Source organism: Gadus macrocephalus, chromosome 6 (assembly GCF_031168955.1).
Source record: "Gadus macrocephalus chromosome 6, ASM3116895v1".
Lineage (NCBI taxonomy): Eukaryota > Metazoa > Chordata > Actinopteri > Gadiformes > Gadidae > Gadus > Gadus macrocephalus.
The window spans coordinates 4,908,966-4,934,928 of NC_082387.1; the positions used below are offsets into that span (position 1 = coordinate 4,908,966).

Sequence of the window (25,963 nt, forward strand, 5' to 3'; positions counted from 1 at the left end):
TTTTAAGTCTATAATACATTTCCTGTTGCCGATCACTCCAGAGGAATCAGCTAATGTGAATGCAATGCTTTGGGGACAACTTCACTAAATATGGAGGGAAGGCGAATCTCCTCTTCTAGCCAAGACACAAGACTTGAGCTCATTATCTGCTGTACTCAGGGGGAAAACCTGTTGATCATTTGGTGCTTACGTCTAAGTGGGAACAGACATTGTGCACAGCCACAGAGTAACATGCTACCCCAATCCAGTGCACTGCCTCACTGTGAGGCAGAGGGGAATGCATATACACCGGTGTCCCTCAATAATCCTTCATCTTAAGAGTACCCATACAGGTCGTAACGTGCACCCCACGTTATGGCGTATCATCCATTAACACCTTGTTCTGTCCTGGTGTTCCAAGTCTGTTTAACTGACAAGAGCCCAGAATTCACCTTTATTGAAAAATCCAAGCACAAGACTTTAGTTTACAAAAAAAGTTTTTATTATTCTTTAAAAGGTTTGTACACTCAGTATGAGAATGTGCTTACACAATACTTACAGAAGATTAGGGTGAAACATTTGTACATAGAAAACAACCAAAGCTAAATACCCCCCTGCCCCCCGGCCCCCAACCTCTCCTACCAGTGATTTAAAACAGAGGACTGTGAAGTGAGAATGGTGTAATGAGATGCTGCAGAAGAGGGTTCAAATGGAGAGGCTGGGCAGGGCTTCACAGTGACCCACCCCCTGGCCTGACTACTGTGGTTTGGTAATTACAGATATTTACAGATGAAATAACCACAAAGTCAACTACCTTTTCTATATATTCACATATAAAGAAATATACATGTGTTGGAACATTGTTTAATGCAAATCGAAGTAAGTGATTAATGAGCCCATGCTTAAAAAACAAAAACAAAAAAAACAAATAGCAACCTTGAGAATCTCACAGTAATGCGCATCAGAATAGGCGAGTCAAAATAGTGAGTTAAAAAAAACATTAATATTATGATGCTACATCCATCACTTCTGTTCCAGGACAAAAGTGGGCCGAGAATAAGCTGGTGGAAACCAGGACAGGATGAAGAGTAGTCTGAATGAAAACCTAGCTGCAGCCCTACGCCTAACCCCACTTTAACTGATTTATTACATAAACTCATCGATGTACATATGAAAAATATTGATCTGAACCCCCCTCCTCTTCCTCCCTGCTGGGCCTTTTGAGCACATATGGGGATTGACAGCTTTGACGTGTGAACCGGTTCACTGGTGAACTGGTTCCAAGATTCTGGCTCCTACATGGTTACCGAGTAGGAGGAGGGATGTAGGAGTCAGGAGGACCGCCTTCAGAAGGCAGGGGGGGGGATGTCCGGAAGAGCGGAGTTCCACAGCCCAGCTAAAAGCAGCACCAGAAACAGAGTCAATGGCAAAGGGCTAAATGCGCACACACAAAAAAACCTATATAGAAAAAAAATAAACACACAAACCTTTCTATTCAACATTGATCCATGGAAAGTGGAAAGTACTGAAGGGTGATTTACTAATTAAAAAATAAAATCATGGTTGTCCTTAAGCTAAACCTTCCTGGTCGGGCCAGAAGAGTTTTTAAAAAAGTGGAATTGAGGTGATCAACTTGGGGGGGAACAAGTTAAGAGCCAAGACATGGGGTGGGCGGCGGGGTTTAAAATCAAACATGACCGTGAGAACAGTCTGTAGCACCCACTGCATCATCCTTTAGCGGAGGCTGGGCCTGGAGCGGCATCAGTCTGGTCAGCTGTGGCTCATGATCAGAGCCACCAGGCAGGGCCAAGAGCTTTTTCTGGGCGCCACTTCAGTTCCTGATAACTGCTTCGGCGACCGTTGCTTCGATCCTCCTTCACACACGCACACACACACACACACGCACACACACACACACACACACACACACACTACTCCAGCTCGGTGTCTTCTTTAGGCCTGTACACTGAGCCAAATCGATGCATGTACTTCTTGATGTACTCCCTGGCCTTGTGTTTGACTTCTTCGTTGCACTCCAGGTCCTCCGGGTTCTTGCAGGCCTTCAGCTCCTTGTTCATCACGCCGTGAGTTAGCTTTGGGAAAAAAAAGGGGGACAAAGTTAACTTCCATTATCCCATGTTTGGCCGGCTAACGTCTGGGATGGAAATGGTTTGAAAATACGTTAGGACATTGATAGTGAGATGACGTCACTGTAAGTCGTTTTGTGATTCTAAAAACATTGGAAGCCCACTATGGTGTGAGTGGGACCAGTGGTCAGCATTGTACCTATAGCTAAACACTTTGTTCAGAGGCCTAGAAGGCCACTCAGTGCGTTTACATGACACCCAAGAAAATTTGATTATTTGGCTAGTCCGATGATTGATTATGAAGATGCATGTATATACCTTAGTCTGATTTAAATCGAATCGGGTGTCTCAGTCAGATTAAGACCCCTAGATTATTCGATTGATAGTCGCATTAAGCATGTATGTATACGTTCAATTCGATTGGAATTGGATCTTACGTTCTGCGCATGCACAAGTTCTTTTCTGGGGGCCGTGAGCCGGAAGTAGGAGATGGTAGTAGTGTTGTTCTCATCGTCGGACAACGAGAAACAATGATTTATTTAAAAAGGTGGTGAAGAAGATGGAGGAAGCCGGTGTCGTGCCAATGTAGTTACCCCCTATAAGAAGTGTATCCCTGGCTGCGTGAGCGCACATGCATTCAGTGCAGGTTAAAGTACACACTACGCTTCGATTTCACCCAAGGCTGAATTAAAAGTACATAAATGTTGTAAAGTTTGTAACAAGGTTGTAAAGTAGTTACTTCGGTGAAAATAAAAGTTTATTTCTTCCGACGTGTTTACGATCTTTATTCATTCATTGCGCCGCGGCAGAACTGACGGGGATATTCTCTGATATTATGAATCTTAAAGACTGCGTCTTTTTCTCAGACTCTCTGGTACTTCCACAACAAGTAAAGAATCGTAGTGGGGGTTATCTCGGCCATGGTTGAGAACGAATTGGGGGAAAGGAACTTTGTCTTTGACTCTCTGAAGTCCAGATTGAATCGTGAAATAGAGGAGAAAGGGATTGTTGACGTATGCAGACTTTTGCGAAGGAGCTCCGCCGGAGGCATAGAATAAAACATTCAAAAAAGGTGTAGAGGCCGGAAAGTCCTCCAAAAATAAAAAAGGCCATTAAAACACATTCTTTGGACAGCTAAATCCATTTCAATGTTTGGCACGTCAAAATGTACAGAAATACAAAGAAAATAACTATCATTCGGGTTACCTTTCTAGCGAGATGCTTGAAGTCATCCGTGTTGCTGATGCGTCCCAGTTTACAGTCTGGCTTTCGGTACGGATTAAGACACTGCACAATGAACTGGGATATCTGAATGGGACACGCGCACATTAAAACACCACATCTACATCCAATAAACAGCCTTTGCCATCGTTTTGTGTGTTTGCGTTTCCCTTCCAACCACGGGAGCCCACCTCTTTGCGGAATGTCTCTTTGCTCTTCTTGGCCAGCTCGCTGGAAGTGTCAGCCTCAGCAGTCTTTGTAGAGAACTGTCAGAAAACACACAAGGGCAAAAAAAATTATTATTTCCTTAAAAAATGTCATTTTAAATGAAAGCATGGCTTTTGGCAGCAGGATCCCTTTTTTACCGTCTGTTCCAATTAGAGAACCAAACCCAAGCGTCTCCTAGGCAGTGGAGGCACGGAGGGCAACCTCACCTCAAAATAGAAATCTGTCTTTTGTTAGAGATCAGATAACACAGGGAGGTGCAGCCTTTTGGTGTTTGACGCCCTCAACTCAATCTGTGGCAGCAACATTCATCTGGTCCGCAGGCGGGATATCATGGGATATCATTTTAGGAGGCACGCTCTCTCTGGCCTCGGCTCCGAGGTACAAAGGCAGCAGCTGACAACCCTTGTCCAAGCTAGTGGGCAGCATGAAGGTGAGGCAGCAGTAGAGACACAGCCCTGCACCATGTCAATGTACATGCTGAAAATAAAAGCAACCCTAGGAAAAATCTTGAAGCACTAATTGTGATTGATTTATCAACAAATATGGTTGAGTAAATCAGTAACACATCTTGTCACACACAAACACGAATGGAGGGTCCCCCAGCTGCTTTCCATTAGCATCAAAGGCAGGGAAGAGATGAAGGAGGAGAAGAAAAAAAGGGGGTGGGAGGTTGGAGGAGGGGGACAGAGATGAGCAGAGCCCAACCACCCCCTCTCCTCTAGCCACACAGGGGACCAGGGGACAATGGACCGGCAGCCGTCTCCAGGGGACAGGCAGCCGTCTCCAGGGGACAGGCAGCCGTCTCCAGGGGACAGGCAGCCGTCTCCAGGGGACAGGCAGCCGTCTCCAGGGGAGAGGGGTATTTCTGTGTGTTTGCGTGTTCTCTCCTCTCCTCTTTTTATGTATCCTGCTGCAGAGCGAGGCCACAGCTGAAAGCAATCACTAGTGCAGCATCTTGAATTACCTCAGGGACAAACACTGTAATCAGGCTTTGTATCCGAGCGCAAACATCCGAGCGGGAACTAATAAACAGCAACCAGGATTATTTCACACTGTCAGACGAGGTAGTATCAGATATAAATGGTGCAAAAAATTTATCTATCGATCCAACATCAATTGTGGATGAAGAGTTTGATGAAAACCAACATGGATTCTTATTTACTTGCACATACCAAGAGGATTCTCCAGAGACCAGACCCTTACCTTAGAGGGGTTCTCATCGTAGGTAGGAGTTCCCAGGTCCATTTCAGACTCGTGGTCTATGCTTGTGTTGTCACTGCTTCCGTCCCAGGTCGGGGGGTCCCACTGGGTTTGCCTGAGGTAGAGGAACATGTCAGACACGCTATGTTTACTTAATTTCTTTAATAGAGTGAGAGGCCTGAGAGACACCAGGGGTTGATGTGGGGGCCGGTATTGCAGACCTGGTGGCGATATGGTAGTAGTAGATCTTTCCTTCAGGGTCCCGCGCCACTTTCCAGCTGGGAGGTAGAACGATGGTTTTGGGCTTGGGTGGAGAAGGAGGAGGGAGGTCTATCACATTGTTGGGTACAATCATCTCCTGATGGAGAAAATGAGGAAAATAAAAACAAAAGAGGGTGAGCAAATAGCTGGATTTAGTTCCACTTTTAAACCTCCACATGGTTATTTGATGAGAGAACTAGAGAAGAGCTTTCAAAAGCCCTTTTATGTACCAAAAAGGTTAACTATTTCACATTAAGATAATTCCCATTCAAATCATACATATATTAAAAGATCGGACTTCGGAGTACTTGTTCAAATATGTGTTGCAGGAGAAGCAATTATTATTCATTACCATCTTGTGGTCAGAAGCAGTATTATTCATGCCAAAAGAGCAGGATGTAAATATGACTGTCTGTATAATCCCATATCAGGATACATGCTTAAACAAAAGGGGAGCAGAAGCCCAGTGTGTTACCGGCTGGACTGTCTGGGACGTGACAATGGTGGTGACTGTTCCTCCCTGCTGCACCACCACCCCCTGCTGGTGGCCCGTGTACACAGGTGGGCCGTGGAGGTAGCCGGCAGTAGGGTCCGCGTATGCCTTTACAAACACAACACACCATCAAACACAATTCATGTGTTCACAATCAGTTGCCGATTTGATAAAAATTCTTAAAGGAAAAATAAAACGGGTGTAATAAAGTACAAATATCCAGGTAGAGTGAAACCCTGCTGTGGCAGACTGGTTGGAAAGGGAAGGGAGGGGAATTGTGTCCATGTTTGCGTAGAGCGTGGAGGTGTCCTCATTGTTGTAGATTGTAATGGGTTTGCCTAGTGTTAAAGAGCCAGTGAACCCTCAACCGCATTAATAGTAATGCATAGTAACCTAGGCCATTTGTATCACCGTCACTGAAATAACTCTCTAATTTAGAGAAAAAAAAATATATATGTTTTCGCCATTCTCCCCAACACACGTTCCGCTCTGCAGTGTAGGTAGGTGGCGTTCTGTTGGTGATGCCAGACAGCCTTTTCTGAGGCACTCGGACATTGCGACCAAGAAGCACCGGCAGCACGGTGTGTGTGGACGTGTGGAGCTCTGTCTGGGTCTTGTTACCTCAAACTGTGTGTGGGCAGCGTTTGAATGCAGCATCCGAGAGAAAGTCTGGCTTCTCAAACCATTATATCATTCTGTAACTGCCATTTGTTGATTGTGGCTTTTCGCCAACACCCTTTGGGTGGGCAAGGGTCACAGTGTCCAACTGAGAAGTCACCACTATGAAACCCCACATTACAATTGTCAATGATCAAATCAAATAATGTTTACTTAAAAAGACAGTTTCTTGTATTCTTATCAAGGAGAAGAATGCATAAGGGGATCTCTGCTCCCTCGTGACCGGTATACCCTAGGCACAAAGGTTAACGTTAGATAACACTAGGAACAGGTAGAGTGGCTAGACAATGCAAGGAATAGGAGACAGAGCTTACATGCTGAAGGGGAAACAACATGATGGCTTTTTCCCATCACACATCATACGTGAAGCAGAGCTGATCTCAGCATTTCTGAGACCTGTGCCACTGTATATACTGTCCTTACTTTTGTCAATGCATTAGACTTCAGCTTGCGGATCTCTTGGAGGTACGCAGGATTATTTCCCATCTGGGGACTTCTCCTTGCGGAGCACTTGGAGAGACGCAGGGAGGACTCCCATCTAGGCCTCAGATAATTGTATGTTATGTTTTATTATTTTTTTGTATGTTATGGTACCGTTATTAACCAAATATATGACCATAATTGTTATAAGTTCGGGATTACTCTTTATTCTCCCCAGTTTGGTCAGTTTATAATTGACGTGGTCCGGAATTCCCATTACAGTTCACTGGCCCCTTACAAGTGGGTTCACTGGCTCTTTACTAGTGGGTTCACTGGCTCTTTACTAGTGGGTTCACTGGCTCTTTACTAGTGGGTTCACTGGCTCTTTAAGGAAGACCTGATGATGTTACCTGTATGACAGGTGGGTTGGCCTGGGGATAGCTTGGGATGCTGTAGATGGTCTGGCAAGGCTGGCCCTGATAGTAGATTGCCGTCTGCGTCTGAGCCTGATTTGGAGCCACGGCGTACTGCTGCTGTGTGGGCTGGGTCTGCACGGTGACCGCCTGCTGGATGGAGGAGTCCCATAGGGTGGTGTAGCTTCCTGGGTGCTGGCCTGGCACCGGTGCTGCCCTCACTGCAGGCACAGAGAGGACAGCCACCCCTGGGTCATGGGCTGTCACCATGGGGGGTTGGGCATATTGCTGGGGGTTGCCAGCACTGAGTTCTACAGGGTTGATTGTGATGTGCTGAGGGACTGGAGGTGCCTGGTTGGTGGTGGGAGGAGGGGGTAGGCCCAGCTCAGAGATGAGAGGCTGTGGCGGAGTCTCTTCGTATGTACCGGCAACCACGTCCACCGGAGGGGTGGGAAGCAACACTTTGCCAACATTGGGGTTGGTGGGGTCTACATAGGTCTGTAAAGGGTACCCAGGTGGGTAGTGGATGTAGCCAGGACTAGTGACGTAGGGCAGGTTTGGGTCAAAGGCCAAAGTCTGGAGCTGCTGCTGCTGAAGTTTCTGGGCTTCTCGCTGAGCGACCTCCTGCTCAAATAGCTTTCGCCGTTCCTCTGTGGACAGCTTGTTGCGCTCCTTCCCAACTGCCCGCGGAGTCTTGTTACTGTTGGAGGAAGGGTCGAACCTTAGCATGCAAAGAAAGAGTACAGGCATCAGCTTTAGGAGTGTTTACTCCTAAACACTAGTGTTTCCAGGCCTTGCTTGAAAAAGAGGTAATTTGATCTCAAGCAATTCTTGCCTGGTAAAATAAAGGTTAATAAATACATACTACACAGGACATAAAACCATGTTCCCTGCATACCGTTCGTCTGTTCGTCTGCTCCTCTCATAAGGGGAGGAGAGAGGGGAGCTGGAGCGTCTCCTCCGCCGCTCCCGTGGAGTCTTTTCAGAGGCTCGCTCCCGATCCCGATCCCGCTCCCGGTCCCGATCCCGATCCCGCTCCCGATCCCGGTCTCGCTCTCTGTCCCGGTCATGGTCCCGATCTCTGTCTCTGTCTCTGTCCCTGTCTTTTTCCCGTTCCCTCTCCCGGCTGCCAGAGGCTGTGCGTGGGGTCAGAGCTGGGTCTCGCTCTCGACTGCGATCTGTGACTCAGACGGTTGAGCCATTTAGTCAAAGACATACAAGTTGCCCAACTTACAGTTGGAAGGAAAAGTTAACTCACCATTCGTTTCCTTTTCCACCTGGCTTTTCTTTGGTATCCTGTAGACCTCCTAAAACAGTTGAGCATCTAGTTTAGTTTCAGCTCGTAAAACATTCGCTACAACTTCAAGGTATAATTCACCCAGTCCTTAAAATTCAAGAAGAGTATACTGTTAATGATGGCTTGACCACTAAGTCCTCTTTCACCTGTGCCTCCTTCCTACATAAGATCGGTTTGGCTGTATAAACCTCCAACAAATACGATACCAAACAGATAGTAGCCATCTTTTATATGGCTAGAGGCAAACGTAAGCATAACATGAAAGAGTGAAACATTCCTTTAAGCAATATAATGTATTAAGTGACACAAGTATGAAGAGTTATTGGACCATCTTACCTTAAGATCTTTCCAGCTGTCCAGGAGTCTGGCCGCCATGCCACTAATGTCCAGACTGCTAAGCTGTGGTGCCTGGCTTCTCTCACTTTCCACATCCGAAGGCCCCTCCTCATCATCCTGAGACGGAGTGCCCACTAGTGAAGGCTCCAAGGGGGCCCCTTTGCCCGCTAGTGAAGGTTCCAAAGGGGCCACTGTGCTCTCTTTAGTGGTGCTGGCCTCTGGGGCAACAGAGCCGGACTCTGGGGCCACAGAGCAAGCAAGGGCTTGAAGACTAGCTTCCCGAGACTCAGAGACAGCCTCTGAGGCTGGTAGCCTGGCCTCTGGGGCCACAGAGCCAGTATCATGAGCCTCCAAGCCGGCTTCGGGAGCCTCCAAGCCGGCTTCGGAAGCCTCCAAGCCGGCTTCGGAAGCCTCCAAGCCGGCTTCGGAAGCCTCCAAGCCGGCTTCGGAAGCCTCCAAGCCGGCTTCGGAAGCCTCCAAGCCGGCTTCGGAAGGCTCCAAGCCGGCTTCGGAAGCCTCCAAGCCGGCTTCGGAAGCCTCCAAGCCGGCTTCGGAAGCCTCCAAGCCGGCTTCGGAAGCCTCCAAGCCGGCTTCGGAAGCCTCCAAGCCGGCTTCTGGAGCCTCCAAGCCGGCTTCTGGAGCCTCCAAGCCGGCTTCTGGAGCCTCCAAGCCGGCTTCTGGAGCCTCCAAGCCGGCTTCTGGAGCCTCCAAGCCGGCTTCTGGAGCCTCCAAGCCGGCTTCTGGAGCCTCCAAGCCGGCTTCTGGAGCCTCCAAGCCGGCTTCTGGAGCCTCCAAGCCGGCTTCTGGAGCCTCCAAGCCGGCTTCTGGAGCCTCCAAACTGGCTTCTGGAGCCTCCAAGCTGGCTTCTGGAGCCTCCAAACTGACCTCTTGGGATTGAGCCCCTGCCTCTAGGGCCACAGAGCTGGGAAGGACATCAGTAGCACAGGCACTAGGATCCTCTAGGCACTCCTCAATGCTTGCAATGTTCTCAGCCTCTGTGTTTTCTACCTGGCCTGCCACATGTTGAGTTAAGAATGGAGCTTCAGTCACGTCTGCTTGGTGATACTGGGTTGTTTGGAGTTCTAGCTCTTCCTCCATCTTTGCGTTCTCCTCCTCCGTGTGAACAATCTGTTCCTCCAATCCTTCGACATCTTTGTCAACAGCTATTTCTGGAGACTCAACTGCAGCCGAGCCATCAATTGCTTCCCCTTGCACAGCAACCTCCTTAGTCTCAACCTCTATCTCCATCTCTTCAGTTTTCCCCTGTTCTTCCTGTTTTGTGACATCTTCATGTTGCAGCTTAAGTGGTGTACTTTCATTTGAGGCAGACTCGTTCCGAGTCTCTCCATTCAGAGAGACTGGCTCTTCTATCGCTTCCTTGATGGGAGATCCAGCTTCACTTAAAGGCTCTGCCTTCTTCTCCATACTCTCTGGCAATGGAGCATGCGCCAATTCCTCTTCATCATCATCTTCCTCCTCCTCCTCCTCTTCCTCATCCTCCTTGCCATCAGATGCCTTACTGGCGTCAGAGAGTGCGCTGTCCAGGCTGTTTTCACTGATGATTTTGAGTCTGCGGTACACGGCCCGCTTTGGGGTGTCACTCTCCAACTCGGGTCCTAGTTTGGAGGTGGAGCCGTCGGGAGTGTTGAGTGGGGTCTGGGCTCGGGAGTTGTTCTCACTGGAGTAGCCGTCCATCTCCGCAGGCTGGGGGAGGGCGTTGGTCTGGGCCCAACGCTGGATGGAGCTCAGAACTTTGCTCTCCTCCAACATGTTTTTAGTGGAAATGGGCAGCACGGACAGGGTCTTTATTATCTTGGGCCAGAAGAGTAGAATATCAAATTATTCATTTCAAAACGTTTTTTTTTTTGATGCAATACATTTTTCTATGGTTGGACTTGTTACCTCAAACTGAAGCTTGATCATGTTTGAGCTGTTGCCCTTGGCTTCAGTCAGCTCTGCCATGAATATCCATAACAGAGACAAACCGTGATGGTCTAGAAACTGCTTCAAGCACGATGGGTTTTGAGTATCCTGGGAACACACAATATCATCTCACTGACTACAATTAACCAAAACTGATAATATATTGACACATTGAAAAAAACCTTCACAAAGATAGCCAGCTTCACAAGGAGTTCTCACTCTAATCAGCTTGAGACAGAGGAGTTTCTGCTCTGTTGTCTCCACCCGGACCATCAGCCTACAAAGAGACACCACCTCCTTCTCATCAGACAGACCCTCTCCGTTCTCCAACAGGGCCTCTAGCTCCTCATCCAACTGAAAGATAGAAGACACACTATATTAGTAACAGCTGCAGTTAAAAAAATAAAAATACTTCGGTAATATAAGTCGGTTTTTAGACAATGAGATGGTAACAGAGCAGCTTCCTGGACAACCATTGAAACAAAGAGTGCAGCAAAGGATGGGTCTTAATATATAGGGCTGCAACAACGAATCGATAAAATCGATAAAAATCGATTACTAAATGCGTTGGCAACGAATTTGGTCGTCGATTCGTTGTGTCGCGCGATTAATAAGTTACTCATAGGCGCAGCACTGTTTACAGCCAGCCGCCGACAGGTTGGTTCACGGTTCGTGCACGCCCACAGCGAGCTTCAGTGTGAGCGACCACAGCTTGTATTTGTCATATCTTAAAACTGGACTGTAGGCCTACATAAAAGTGTTGTACCTTCACTGTCTTTGGGTTAAAAAAAAATCCTTCAACTCAGTATCCGTCTAGTAGTCCAACCGAAAATTCTGTCAGCTGCTGCTGCTGCAGACGTTGTGCAGACGGGCTCGGAGTCGGCACCGTGTGCATCAACAGTCATTCAAAGCAGCGGTAGTAATCACACAACCGGACGGTGTAGAAAGTCCCGTCAGTTAAAAATAGTAATGCAGTTTTTAAATCCATGTTAAAATCGGCAGGATATAGAGATAGTTAGCTTAAAAAACAACAACTAACCAATGGTCACAAACAGTGTCAAATGTGATGTGTTCAGGTCGGCTCAGAAATTGATGCGTTCAAATGCAGCAGTAAAAAAAAAGTGATTTTGGTGAAGACTTGTTTTCCCAGTAATATAAAATAGATAGTAAAGATAGAATTAATTATGACCTGTTTAATGTCCTATCTTGAACTATCATCATCTTATCAGCAATTAAAGCAATATTACAAGTTCTATTTCAAGGAGTCTCGAAAATGGTATCAATAGGTTTGACCGGTTAACCATGGACATCCCTTATATACATATAAAAGTATATAGTTTATTTTTTGTGTTATCCCAGTAATGTTTTTATTATTTAATATTACTTTTAATAGTTCCGGGACGTTGGAGCAATAACCTGTTTTTACATTTCAGTCTGCACTGTGAATTTGAAGTAATGTTCAGTTTTTGAATAAAGATGCGGCAATTCCAATTTTTTTTTTTTTTTTTTTTCTCGATTCATCAATTAATCGAAAAAATTATCGACAGATTAATCGATTATTAAAATAATCGTTAGTTGCAGCCCTGATAATATCTTTGTTTCAACAGTGTTATATATATTGAACAGTCCCGTCACTGGGGCTCTCGCAGCAATTACTCATCAGCCAATTCAGACCTGAGCCAGCTGAGCTCCACTAGTAATGATAGGGGACAAGGCATCCCTGAAGGTAAATGATGAACAATGACCGTGGTGAGGGCGCTCACGGTGTCCTTCTTTCGAGGGCGCTCCTTCTTCATCTTCCCCGCGGCGGCTCGCACACTGACCCGGTTCTCCCCGCCCAGGAAGCCTCTGCAGCTGGGAGCGCCACAGAAACACTTCTGGGCCTCTTTGCTGATGGGCGGGGGAATTAAGAATAAATGTTATAATCTAATGACAGATTTGTTTACATTTAGATTTAGGGGATTTTGCTTTTATACAAAGCAATTTACAACCATTCATTCACACATGCACAGCGACGGCGGAGTCGACCCTGCAGACCCTCCGAGGTGCCAGGGATCGAACTAGCAACCTTCCGGTTACCGCTCTACCTCCTACTGCCGCCCCAATATGTTAGGATCTCAATAATGACACGCAGAGAACAGAAAGAGCAGCTGTAGTATAATAAACCAATCCAATGATGCCGCTGTGATCGTCTCACCCATATCTCTGGAACTGGTAGTCGAAGGTGAGCTCTGTTCCTGCGGTCACTGCTCTGGTGGTGAAGAAGCCCACTCTGAGTTGACCGTTTACAGTCCACTGGACAGGAGAGGGAAATCATTAAGGTCCACATAAAATAGAAGCCACTGGAAGTACAGACGTCAAGAGTCCTTCCCCTGGTTCCACTAACCTTCTGGGTCTCACAGTTAGGCTCACAGCTGTGGTTCATGAAGCGGGAGCAGTTCCCTTTCAGCGTTGCATCAATAATCTAAAAGGACAATACCCAACATCAAGTATTGAATAGAAACCAGACAGTTGCGTGTGTCACAGTTTTAGACGTACCTCGTTGTTTTTTAATGCCATGAAGTAGTAGTGGATGTTCTTGTTGCGGGCATATTCCTTCACCCTGTTCTTGAACTCCTTGTGGTCCAAAACCTCACCACAGTACTCAAGGACAAAAGTGTTTCTGAAACAAAAGTCGACATTAAGCCCAATCATATGATTCACCCACCAATAAACAGAAACATTGAAACATTCAAATATGCCATCTGTAGGAAAAGCTTACTCTGATAAATCTTTAGCTGCTCTAAGCCCCCAGCCCTTGTCTTCTGTGAGAATAACCTCAAAGTCAGCATGGTGCTTCATCTGAAAGCGTCGATTAGAGCAGTAGTGTCCATTGAGACATCGTGATGAGCTGAGAGAAAATTTTGGGATAGGTTAAAATCAAAATGTGTAATACTTTAGCCTCCATTCAGAAGGTCCCAATTGTATTTTTCAAAACATTTTAAATTGGAAAAAAATGTTTTAACTTCCAATCCGTACCTTCTGAATACTAAATAAATGTTGCATTAAAGTACCATCTACCACATACTTAACAATAGTCTAACCGCACACTTTTGTAAACGATTATATTCAGCATACAATTATTGGCAATCTTTCTTAACACAGAAATACATATACATGTTATAAGGACATTTAAGTTGAAAAATGTTTGGTCATAAAGATATTTTAGTCAAAAACACATACACACACACGAACAACTCACCACTCAATCATCAATAGTCTGTTCAGGCAGTCCTCGCCACAAGCCAACACTCCTCGGGAGCGCTCCTCCCTGGACAGGACTGAGCACTCGCACTGCATGCGCTTAATGTCACGATGAGACTTGCTCTTCTTTCTGGATAAATATATACACATTTGAATTAGGGCTGGGGCAAAATGACGATATATATCATGGAATGATAGAAAAAGGAACTAGTGATATTCCATATTGTTCTAGCGCCATGTCTTAAATCAGTGGCAGAATTGCTGTGTCTCACAAGAGATCAGCTGACTTTGCTTATAGTATACCACATGAATAACAATCGTAAAAATTCAGTTATTTAAGCATAACTGTGTATGTAAGCATGACCATATGGTTATTATAAACCATTTCCAAATTGAATTAGCAAAAAAATAACTATACCATGATGATTATTATGGAGAACATAAATTACTTATATAATGATAGAAGAGTTTGGCCATAACTCCTACACCCAATATAAATGTAAAACTGAGCAAAAGAAATTTGTGCTTTAGTGAGCTAAAACCAATTGACATTTGAAACAACCCATTAAAACATAGCAAATATACCCTCAATACCTTTCTGTAAGATACAGATTGTCGTCGATCAGGTCAAAGTAAGGCGGCATCTTTTTAGATTTGGAATAATCCTTCCATTTATTAGAATCTCGAAAGTCTTTTAGGTCAAGTAAAGGGCGGGACAACTCAGCCTTTGCCGGAGCATCTTTGGTGACTTCCCCAGCTCTATGACGCTCCCGTTTGCTCATGGGCCCAGGTTCCGCCTCGTTGTCTGAGTCTGATTCTATCTCTTGGCGCCTTTTTTTGGGCGGGCCTCTGCCTCTGTGGGGTCTGAGTGCCTCTGAGTCTCTGCGGTGATCTGAGACGGCAGAGCCTCTGCTGTTGCTGCTTATCTCATTAGCCTGAACGAAGGTTGAGGTGTTCGGCCCATTGCAGGTTTGACTTTGAGATGGTGCTTTGCGGTCACCGTCATCCTCGTGGTCGTTGGTCAGAGAATCAGGGTGGACTTGACCCAGGGGGTCCTGATATTGTTGAGGCATGTGGAGGTAGGGCGGTCTGCTGGACTGCATGATAGGAGGGAGAGGGGTCCAGGAAGCATTACTCTGCCTGTATCCCAGTCCTAAAGGAGGAATTCCCGTCTGTTGGGGGTTGAGTAACTGGGGCCCATAACTGCTATCTGGTTGCTGGTATGTACTGCTGGGCTGCTCTAACTGAGAGAAATCCCAACCCACGCGGAATACCCCGTTGCTGTTGACAGTGTTATTTCTCAAGAAGTCCTCTTGGTGGTATTGAGGGAGCATTTGTCCATCCCTTCCACTTACATATGGAAGCCCATGCTCAGGTGGATGAAAACTCTCATTGCTGTGGGTAGCAGGCTGGTTCAGTGCTGGTTCAGTAGTTAGCCTTTCTTCAACACATTTAAAGGCATCCTTGTATTTTTGGGCAGAGTTTGATCCCTCTGACTGACTTGTGCTGTCAATCATGTTGCTCTGGGACTGACACATCATTTCATGAGCTGAGGCAATTACTTCCTCACATGCTGGGGCAACACTTGGATGCCTCTGTTGAAAAACAATTTCTGTTGGGACATGACCAGCACCCCGTTTGTGGTGATTGACCTCATTCCTATGTTGCTCCTCTGAGCTACTCATTGGACTGCAAGAGGCTCCATTATCCAGCGGATCAAGCGCTATGGAAGATTGCTGGGGTATGACAACTATAGAGCTTAACCGTTTGATTGCCTGTCCACTATCAGAGTCAGACTCAGAATCATCACTCTCACTGGCATTGCTGAGTCCTCCAGAGTCACCAACGTGAACAGATTCTCTATGAACTGATGTGCTCTTGTGAGCGTTATGACTTTCAAGAATTCTGGGCAAATTTTGCACATTTGTAGTGTTTTTTATTTCTGAGGTATCATGATTCTCACACCGTTTTTCAGCAACAGACTGTTTTGAGTCAGAGAGACGTGTATCTCTTTTATTTTGGTATTTCAGGGAACACTTGACAGAAGATGTGCTATGAGAAATAGTATCATGCTTTGTCCTGTCTGGGTTCTGTGCCGCTATGGAATGTGTCCCTTCTTTCTTTTTAACTCCCTCCTCCGAGTTGTCATCTTTCGAAGAAAAATTGACAGAGGGTACCTTTTTAACACTAGGTTTATTATCTGCAGATGGTAACCTCTGAGAATTATCACTGTCAGATGTGTCCTGTCCAACAATATCCCAGCGAGACTTTTTTGCACTACTTCTGGTCTTCTTAAGTGGATCTTGGTGTTGTCGTTCACTTGTAGGTAACAACTGATTTTCAGCCTTCAGATGTGAAATTTCAGGCAAACCTGTGGCAGGTTGTAGGTTGATGGACACATATTTTTTTGGCTGTACATCCTCCGAGATGGCACCCTGTTGCAGGTCTTCTGCAACAAGTGCTGTCCCAATTGATGAATTATTATTACTGCAGGAATTTGAGGTAATCGCATTAGAGTCCACATGCAGTACATGGTTAGTACTGTGACTTTCTTTACCAATATCCATGGCACCTTGGTTAGCACTAGTCTGACCATCATTTGAAGGAAATTCCATTTCAACACAAACTGCTTGCAATTGTTGGGAGGATGGTTCCGGAAAATCCTTCTGAAAGAACATTATGTCCTTTGAGCTCTTGTTATATTGTTCCTTTGCCTGACATGCATCACTCAACTCTTTTTCATTAAAGGAGTAGGATTCTGTGGTGCTTGGAAGTGTTTGTATCCTATTAAGGCTGTGAAATGTATCTTTTGATTTTCTATCAATTACTGCCATTTTTGATTTGGACTTGGAAGGGTCTTTCGACTCCTGTTGACCGATCTTCTGGGAGGTTAAACAGGAACTTTCAGTGCCTGAGCTCCTGTCAGAGATGCGGGTCTTCCCTTTCTGATCTGCATCAAAGTCACTGGACGGGCTTTTCTGGCGTCTTCTTTCAGAAGTCTGAGACCGACTAAAATAGGTTGATTTAGCACTACTCTGGGATTTGTGATGCGTGGCAGGTTTCCGGTGGTTGGAGTCCACTTCAGGAGAGCGCTTACAGTGGGGTTCAGAGTCCGAGGTTCTCTTTCCGCTCCTCACAGACTTAGATTTTTTGTCAGTCTCTGCAGACTGAGAAAAATCTACAGATTTTGCATCCTTCTCAGATTTTGAGTGAGATGATGATGATGACGATGATTTTGAGTCTTTTTGCAAGCTGGCATGAAGAGATGATCTACTAGAGTCATTTATCCTGTTTCGATTCCTCCTGTGATCATCATCCGAGTCTGAGCTATCCCTACTTCTGTCAGTGCGGGATCGAGAGGATCTCCTCTCTCTCCTCGGTGGGCTCCTGTGTGACCTGCGATCAGAATCATGATAGTATGATCTATCAGCTCTCGATACTCTATCACATCTAGATCGATCAGTTCGTGAGTGGGATGAACTTGTCCTGGATGCTCTGGATCTTGACCTTGATTTAGTCCTGGACCTCCTGCGCTCCTTCTCTGAACGGGAGGACCGAGATGATGCGTGCCTTGAGTCACGCTCTGATTTGGAGTAACTTGAGGAGCCTTCGTGGTTCTCTGAGCGTTTCGAGGAACTTTCCTTTTCATCCATATTTGACCCAGAGGAAGACTTTTTCTCTTCCTTGCTTCTACCGTCAGATTTTGTTTTAAATGAGGGTTCAATTATCTTGTGGCTGGAAGACATTTTGGCGCCATCGCCATCTGATTCTGAGCCTGCAGGAGCCTTTTCAGATTGAGACCTGGTTTTCCTTTTGGGTACCCCATCATCCTTCTTAATGATAATGGAAGTCTCACTGTCCTTTCCAAAAGATTCTATAGGCTTATTGGGGCTAGGAGGTACCCTTATCACAGAGGCTTCCGTTTGTACATTCTCAGAGAAGCAATCAATGCTCATGTCAATGCTCATAGTCTTAAATTGGGGTGAGACTTCTGCCCTGCTTTGCAAAGATTGCATTATAACTGGTTGTTCTGGGGAAATAGGCTCCTGTGGCACATTGCTAGGCATTGTTTTCTCCTCAGTTACAGAGATGCTGAGAATCTGCTTCTTGAAGTGAATCTTTCCTAGGTCCATTTTGGGTTTAGGGGGTGAGGGAACTGACATTGGAGGAGAAGGGGGCTCAGCTGTTGATGTTGGCACCATAGTTGACTGCAGTTCCATTACGCTCTCTGAAATCTGCAAAGTTCTGTCTTGAGGGGGCGAGGATTCAAGTGTCAAGGCAGAAGAAGATTCAGCTAGAGACTTCTCGGGGCTCGGTGAGACGAAGAACACACTTGGGGATGGCTTCTTCGTCTGAGAGAAGCTGAAGGACACTTTTTGGCGACCCTGGTCCTCCAGGTTCACCTTCATCTTGGTCCCTTTGGGCAAAAGATGGTTTGACAGCATGACCCTCGGAGTGAGGCTTTTAATTAGTGCTGCCTTAGAGAGGCCCTCCACCGTTACCTAAAGGAAATAGACAATTAGGGATAATCTATCATAATAGGATCACTTAAAGCCAATATGAACTGTGTTTAAACACACAAGTTGACATAACTTACCGAGGTGCCACTCCCCTCCTCTCTGCGGCCATCCAGGGTGAGGACAATAGAAAGGAGAGGAAAAAAAGAGAAAACTATTACCACAGGACGACCAAAGGTACTACCAATTACAACTTAGATGAGGTTGAGAGCCTTCAAGGCCACGGGCACAAATACAGCGATTATTTTCGTATTTAGATAATCTTTACTATATATTGTAGATAAAACATCCAAACAAATACAAAATTTGATCGACACAATTTCTACAATTGCAGTCTAGAAACATAATGTTTTGCTTTAAATGTTGCCCATTGTGCCTGTATCAGGTTATGACAATCTTATATTGAAGACATTCAATGGGTTATTTTAGAAAATGAAAAGCTTATAAATTATTAAAATAAATATGACCATAAAACATTCGCAAAAATAATATCCATGTAATATTTGTATATTATATTAGAATAGGCCCATAACAGATACAATTGTGACATGGTACATTTCAGTTAAGACAAATTAAAGTATTAATTTATTTTCCAATATTACAAAGTGAATTTAGCAATGTAAAAATAGTTTATAAACATGATAGTTAAAATCCACACCATATCGTAAAGCTTGTTCATACATATAATAATAAGCAAATCTAAATGAACAAGAGCGCACAACTTATTTCAAGGGTTTTCCATTGTGAAGGTTATGGCATGGGTGCTAAGCAACAACTAGAAAAACTATACCATTAGAAGTATAAGTAGTACCCAAATGTCCGTACTAAGTACTGACACATGCCGATATCGAGTACGTAATAAAACCATTACAGTTTAAAAAGCCATTGAACCCAATGTTTCAGCGGGAATTCAAAAACAAAAAAGTTTTTGGGGCTGAGAGTTCTAGGAAAGAGGGATGCGTGTTATCAACATGGTTATGGCCCACAACAACTTTGTGATGCTTTTTAAGTACCATTGTTGAATAAGAAAGTTATAATAAGCGATGTTGTATATGACATGCGCCACACACTGTAGCGATATGCTATAAGTGTTCGAAAAGCCTAACCCTAGGAGTATTAAATAAATCGATGCCAAGACAGAGCTTCACCGGCCTCCACACACACCGTAGCAGAAGTTTCCGAAAAGCTAAACCAGCTCTCGGATACTGTATTCAACCAGCGCCACGGCAGAGCTCTACGCGTCCAACAGACTACTGCCCAGACAGAGCTCCTCACGTCAACACACACCACCCAGACAGAGCTCCACATGTCCACACAGACCACTTCCCAGACAGAGTTCCACACAGACCGCTGCCCAGACAGAGCTCCACACATCCACAGACCGCTGCTCATACAGAGCTCCACATGTCCACAAACACCCGCCCAGACAGAGGTCCACACGTCCACAAAGACCGATTCCCAGACAGCGCTCAACACGTCCACACACACCGCCCAGACAGAGCCCCATACGTCCACCCACACCGCCCTGACAGAGCTCCACATGTCCACACACACTGCCCTGAGAGTGCTCAACACGTCCACAAAGACCACTGACCAGACAGAGCTCAACACATCCACACAGACCACCCAGACAGAGCTCCACATGTCCACACAGACCCCTGCCCAGACAGAGCTCCACACGTCCACACACACCGCGCCGCAGGTGCCCCTTGGTCGTGACGTCCGAGTGCCTCAGAAATGGCACTCTGACGTCACGAAAAGAACACTGCATCTGCATTGGCAGCAAGACAGTGATAAAATATCATAGATTACTATGTTAACGATCATATAAGATAAATTACTACATAAGAAATAAAAAACTTTTTGGGTTTTCTGGCTCATTAACGTTAGGACACGTTGCGTAAAGTGGTAACGGAGAAGTTTTACGAGTACATGCAAACAGTTTTGGGCGGCAACCGAATACTGTATCACTGCCTCCCTATGCAATATTGCAAAAGCAGTCAAAAGGTTGGAAGGACATTAAGGATTATAGCTTTTAACAATTATATCTAATAACTAGTGCTGTCAGTTAAACGCGTTATTAAGGGCGTTAACACAAACCAATTTTAACAGCGTTTATTTTTTTATTGCGCGATTAACGCAATCTTTTTTTTCTTTGGCTCAAAACAAAGAAGCAGTAGCCTGGGACACAAGGCAAGCCGATGCACTTCTCCATGTTGATAAGAGCATTAAAATGAGAAATATTAATGGGACAAAGAAATCAAGGGATATTTAGCATAGAATCGTGAGTTAACTATGACATCAATGTGATTAATCGCGATTAAATATTTGAATCGCTTGACAGCACTACCCATTCATACTGCAAATGGGACATTATCCAAGTTGTTAAGGCCACCATTGAAGTGTAAGTGAGCCCCCTGGTTCAGATCGTATTTAAACATTAAAGAAAAAACGCTTTTGTGATTACATTTCGAGGAAGGAGGGTGGGCCTGTTGTCCTAACCCCCTCTAAATTTGTGATACTATTTTAGTATTGTCGTTGTGTAGGAGAGTCACGCATGAGAGTGATGTTGTTAAATGCACCACACATCGTGGCGTTATACTATAAGTGTTCAAGAAGCTTAAACAGCTCTCGGAAGCTGTTAAAAATTAAATCTCTCCGCTTCCAACACATCCACCCACTCTTTACTGCAGGTGTTCCTTGTCGTGACATGGAAGTACCTCAAAAAAGGCAAGTTGGCATCCAGAATTTAAGGCAACTTGAGTTTGCAGAACATTGGAACGTTCACAGACTGGTTGGTGTAGACTGGCAAAAACGTAGGATTTTAAACCCATTATCTCTAACTGAGCCTAATTTTGTAATAGTGACAAAAGGGAATATATATTTTTGGTTAACCCCATGAAATTTTTTAAAGACATCCCTATTTTTAGAATTAATTATCTACTACTGTTCATGGAACATACCAACATTTGGGCTAGTATGTCATGAGAATGTACTTCATGGAAGCAAACCGTTAATACAATTTTGATTTGGTTGAAATAAATGAGCCATATCTTGTACCTGATCTCTGACTTCAGCACAGCATCCATTGTGCAAAGTGTATATAGGGTTTGTGGACCAGTGGGGGCTGCTTGCCCAGATCGACCCAATTCAGAGAAATGAATCCTCACATGTGATGCCACACCTAGGGGGAAAAAGAGAAATGACATGAGTTTAAAGGTTAAATTCGAACAGGCTCTTGATTCAAACGCATAATATCACATGTTAATGTATACGTTGCTTGTTGACATGACACGGATGTCGGTGCTAGCATTCAGTGGTGCTATGTTGCGTCTCAAATGGCCTCTGAAGATAAACACAAGGTGTACGCGATTTGTCTTGAGCTCCATGCCCTCCATTGTCCCAGTAGAAAGATACTGTGATCCCCCATGCTAATAATGTCAAGAAGAGCGATAATGACTTAACAATGACCCTCAAATAGATTTATAATAGAAACACAACAACCTGTAAGCAGTTTGTGTTGCACCACGGTACTGACTTGTGTTTACTCACATGAAGTAGGGGGAAACAGTGATGCGGTTGAAGATAAGCGGGCACAACATACTCCATGCAAACACAAAACATATGTTCAAGAGTCGAACGTCTCAATAATATCAACAAAAGGCACCTGGCAATGGAGGTGCAGGCAGTTATAATGCATGCCAACCCCAGCATGGCCTGTGCTGAGTAGGGTCAGCCGGGGCCTTTTAAAGCTCACCTCGTTTATAAATGTTGACTGGCTACAAGGCAACAAGGCTATGTTGAAATAGTTATTTACATGCAATCAAAATGTGAAACCAATCGAAACCAATCGAACGCTAAGTGAAAAACGATAGCACGATAACGACTCGTACAAAGAGCCCGTTTGTTTTGAAACAGAGGACTATAAGGGCAAAAGACAGCTAGGCTAACTACCTATGGCTAACGTTGACTGGCTATACCGTTCCCTGGAGGCCTTCTCCAAGATGCACAGCATACCCTTTGGAGCAGTTTTCCGGATCGTATATTGTTAGACAGCGAGTGTGGTCACGATGTTAAAAACAAAATAATTATTTGTACAGATCTCCATCGCAGCGGGTCCCGTTTGCGGACCATCTGGTGTAGAGCTAGCTTAGCTGCACTCTGCTAGCATCCGATACAGATCTGTTGAACTAGAGCTAGACGCTAGATAAACTCATCGCTGTGTTTTTAAGTTCCTTTATGGTGGAAGCCTTTACTTCCTCCGAGAACTTAAACATATGGGTATTGTTGATCAGTTATAGACACCATTATTAACGGGTAACATTTAAAATCGACCCCAGTCAACCGGCTTCACTAGCATGGTGGCTAACACGACCTGCCGTTTTGTATATATCTAAGGATTGTTTCCAACATGCACGAGCAGATGTTGTCAGTGGACAATATATTATCTTACCGAGTGTTTCGGGTCATGGGGCTTCCCCATCTTCAGAGCCATCAGCCATCGGCCTCTCCTAGAACATGCAGCGGTCCCTGCCGACGTCAGCTCGGGCTGTGAGTGATCCGCGGCTCGCTGGCTGCGGTGCTTCAGCCCGATGTCTTCATACAGTCCCCTGGAAGCCAGGCCCAATGGTCTGATGGTATCTTAAAGACTTCTAAAATACCGAAAGCATCAGACGACCGGAGTTCCCCATAAAGAACCCGTTCTGATGTGTTGTCCTCGCTTTAGCACCACTTGGCCAACTGAAGGCTCGATCGTTTACTGCGTGTTGTCGTCACATGATCACCGACTACAGCTGGCGCCAACTGTACAGGCTGGGTTAAGAGAAGGGTCTCCAATCAGGTTAATAGTAATAACTTAGGCTGACAGCCCATGAACACGTTCAACCGTGAACAGATATATACACCGAGGAAATTGTTAAGCCCTGTGATTGACTAGTTTTTCTAACTTATTTTATCTTGTGTTTATTCACCTATTGAGATGACACCACCAATTGATTTGCTTAAGATTGTTCAACTGCCCGCTCTAAAGATCAATTTGTCCAGGAGTGTTGTCCCTATGGCTTCATCATGGAAATAAACCAAAAGTAGATACAAGACGAAACTTCTCATGGACCAAACCAGTGGGGTGGTGTTGGCTGAACACCAGCCCGATAGATCTTAAGGTGCGGCCACACCAGACGCGTATTTCGCGTACTTCGCGTATGAAATCGCCATTTTTTCCATAGGGAACCATTGGTTTACGCGCGTATTACGCGTATTACGCGTATAAGCAACATTGTACGCGCGTATTGCGCGTATGAGGCGCGTATATTTACGCGCTATACGCGCGTATATCGCGTACATTTCAAGAGTTCAAAAAATTGAACTTTTTACGCTCATACGCATGACGATTAGCCATGTTGCCCAATCAGCGTTGAGCTTGACCCGACGTCACTGGCAGAGAGTAGTGAGCTTGGACAGAAGCATACGGCCGACATCTTTCTTTATTCTGTGTGGAAATAGTAACATAGTTACGCCATTAAATGCTTTTATGGAAACATTTCTAGCGAGAAATGTGCATTTTACTTTCATAATGTTCGCTCGGTGAAGGTGAAGGATGTTTGGTTTGATAGTTATGACGAAGAGGGAACGCTCCATTCACTTGCATGGACAGAGTCTCTGGTTACTAAGCAACCTCAACGTCTTGGCGGACTATTTCTCTGCTGATCAACACTACAGACACTACACGAACAGAAATGGAGGTGGATCAAAATATCATCGTCGCCGTGTGCGGCCGTCCTGTCCTGTACGACACCACGATGGTGTCGTACAGGGACAGGAACAAAACAGAGAGGGCGTGGGTCGACGTGGCAGAGGATATTGGCGTTCCTGGTGTGTGTGTGTGTGTGTATTTTGCTTGGCTTCAGCTATCGGTTGTGTTCTACTATGAAAAAAGTTAGCGCCGGTTAGCGGTAGCACCAGTTAGCAGTAATATTAAGTGATACTACTACAACAGACTGTCCCGCTTGTCAGGTTACACAACTTAATATGTATATATGTTCTTGTCAGTGGACGTATGTCGCAGGAGGTGGAAGTCACTCAGGGACAGGTATAGCGCGTATTGCGCGTATTGCGCGTATGCGACCATTTTTGACACAAAATGGTCAAGCAACATTATACGTGCGTATCTCGCGTAAAAAGTACGCGAGATACGCGTCTGGTGTGGCCGCACCTTTAGCGTTTGACAGAATGATTGTGTCACCTGGTTTGCCGTCTTGGTCTCCTTTTCAGTGTAAGATGTCGATCATATGGTCAACCTCCAGCACAAATATAGTAAAACAATGTTAATTGATTTTAATTAAATTAAATGTTATTCAAAAAAGCCAATTGCAGGTGCAGCCGAATGCAACCTTGTCTTTGTCCAAAACACTATCCCCCGGGTCCGTGAAGTTCTAATCTCAGTTTACCATGAGCTCCTAAAACATATTGATATTGTTATATTTGTCTCTTTCTGTTGCACCTGTATTCTAAATTTCTCACCTATCGTCCACATTATCGTTGGTAAAGTAAAGTTAGCATGCAGGACTTCCGTGGAAGCACAGGTAGAACATTTAAATAGTACATCAAGAGATCTGTTCAATTGAAGGCCAGACAAGAAGCACTACCTCCTCCAGTTGAGTGAGCAGGGGATCTGATACTTCCCCTCTGAGTTTGTGGAAGGAAGCACCACAGTAGGTTGTGCATGGCGTAGGCCTATTTCATGTTTATGAAATAGGCCTACTGTTGCTCCTGGTAGACGGTCGGTGGTCTAGGCAGGAAGAATTATGAAGTCAGGAGGTAATAAAATAAAAGCAAGAACACAGTTGTAGCAGTTTAACAGTTTAACAGTATCATATTAGCTTTTTACGGTGCAGGAGCCAGGAGGCCTACCTGATCACTCTGGTGACCATGCAGCCCCTGATGAAGGACTTGGTGGTGGCCGTGAGATGAGAAGATAAATAAATCTATTTATTAATATCACATTGCGACGAATTAGTGAATACTGTCAGCAGTCGGACTATGTTGTCATTCTTGAATACCTGTTCAACAGGGAAGAGATTGGTGCACATGTAAGGTAGGCTATTTTTGTTTATGCTATTCCCACAGAATATATAATAAAGATAGGCCTATACTAGAACCAAAAATATACTGAAATCTGCAAACAGGCATAATTATATTTCTTTAACCGTGAGAAAACAATCTCCTTTGAGTCATGGTCTGGAACGGAGGCAATTAGCACTAGGTGGAGCTAGAGGTCATCACCTCTTGCATGTACAAACTTAACGCGGACAATATTGAAATTAGAAAATGCATTTCCTGCAGAAAATGCTGTAGTAAGAAGTGAGGTTGAAAATATTTTTTAATAAAGCCACATAGATTAAGACATGAAGAAACGTTGAATGGCCTAAATCAAGTGAAGGGATTTCAACAAAAGTTCAAAAGTCTATAGGCCTAGGCCTAAACAATGTAAACAGGCACACCATGAAAATGTAAATAGTTGGAAACAAATAAAGTGACAGCTGAATGAAAAGCGCAAAGCATTGCTAAACATTCAGAAATGTAAAATTAATTGAACTGAAGAATTCGAAAGGTAAAATGTATTGTCTTGCACTGCTGCTGTGTGTGTGTGTGTGTGTGTGTGTGTGTGT

At 44.9% G+C, this 25,963-nt stretch overlaps 1 protein-coding gene across 6 annotated transcripts; it reads right to left on the bottom strand.

Annotated features, from left to right (window-relative positions):
* Positions 1 to 458: 458 nt before the first annotated feature.
* On the bottom strand, positions 459 to 23,087 carry setd2 (SET domain containing 2, histone lysine methyltransferase). 6 transcript variants are annotated; one of them, XR_009526174.1, is made up of 23 exons: positions 22,750 to 23,087; positions 21,357 to 21,480; positions 18,377 to 18,398; positions 14,374 to 18,281; positions 13,778 to 13,909; positions 13,298 to 13,426; positions 13,075 to 13,198; positions 12,923 to 13,000; positions 12,734 to 12,831; positions 12,282 to 12,426; positions 10,756 to 10,890; positions 10,516 to 10,644; positions 8,614 to 10,425; positions 8,239 to 8,287; positions 7,879 to 8,158; positions 6,978 to 7,701; positions 5,452 to 5,577; positions 4,937 to 5,073; positions 4,719 to 4,830; positions 3,479 to 3,553; positions 3,273 to 3,374; positions 1,703 to 2,072; positions 459 to 1,375 (listed from the first exon to the last, which is right to left on the bottom strand). XR_009526174.1 is itself a non-coding variant. In XM_060053646.1 (22 exons), exons 2-22 carry the CDS (start codon positions 21,383 to 21,385, stop codon positions 1,911 to 1,913), a joined length of 8,490 nt encoding a protein of 2,829 aa, XP_059909629.1. In that variant the 5' UTR covers positions 21,386 to 21,480; positions 22,750 to 23,087; the 3' UTR covers positions 459 to 1,910. The 6 variants fall into 6 exon arrangements, 4 of the variants coding, with proteins under 4 accessions (XP_059909629.1, XP_059909630.1, XP_059909627.1 ...); XR_009526173.1 differs by having other exon boundaries at positions 1,467 to 2,072; XM_060053646.1 differs by having other exon boundaries at positions 459 to 2,072; positions 12,300 to 12,426.
* Positions 23,088 to 25,963: the final 2,876 nt, after the last annotated feature.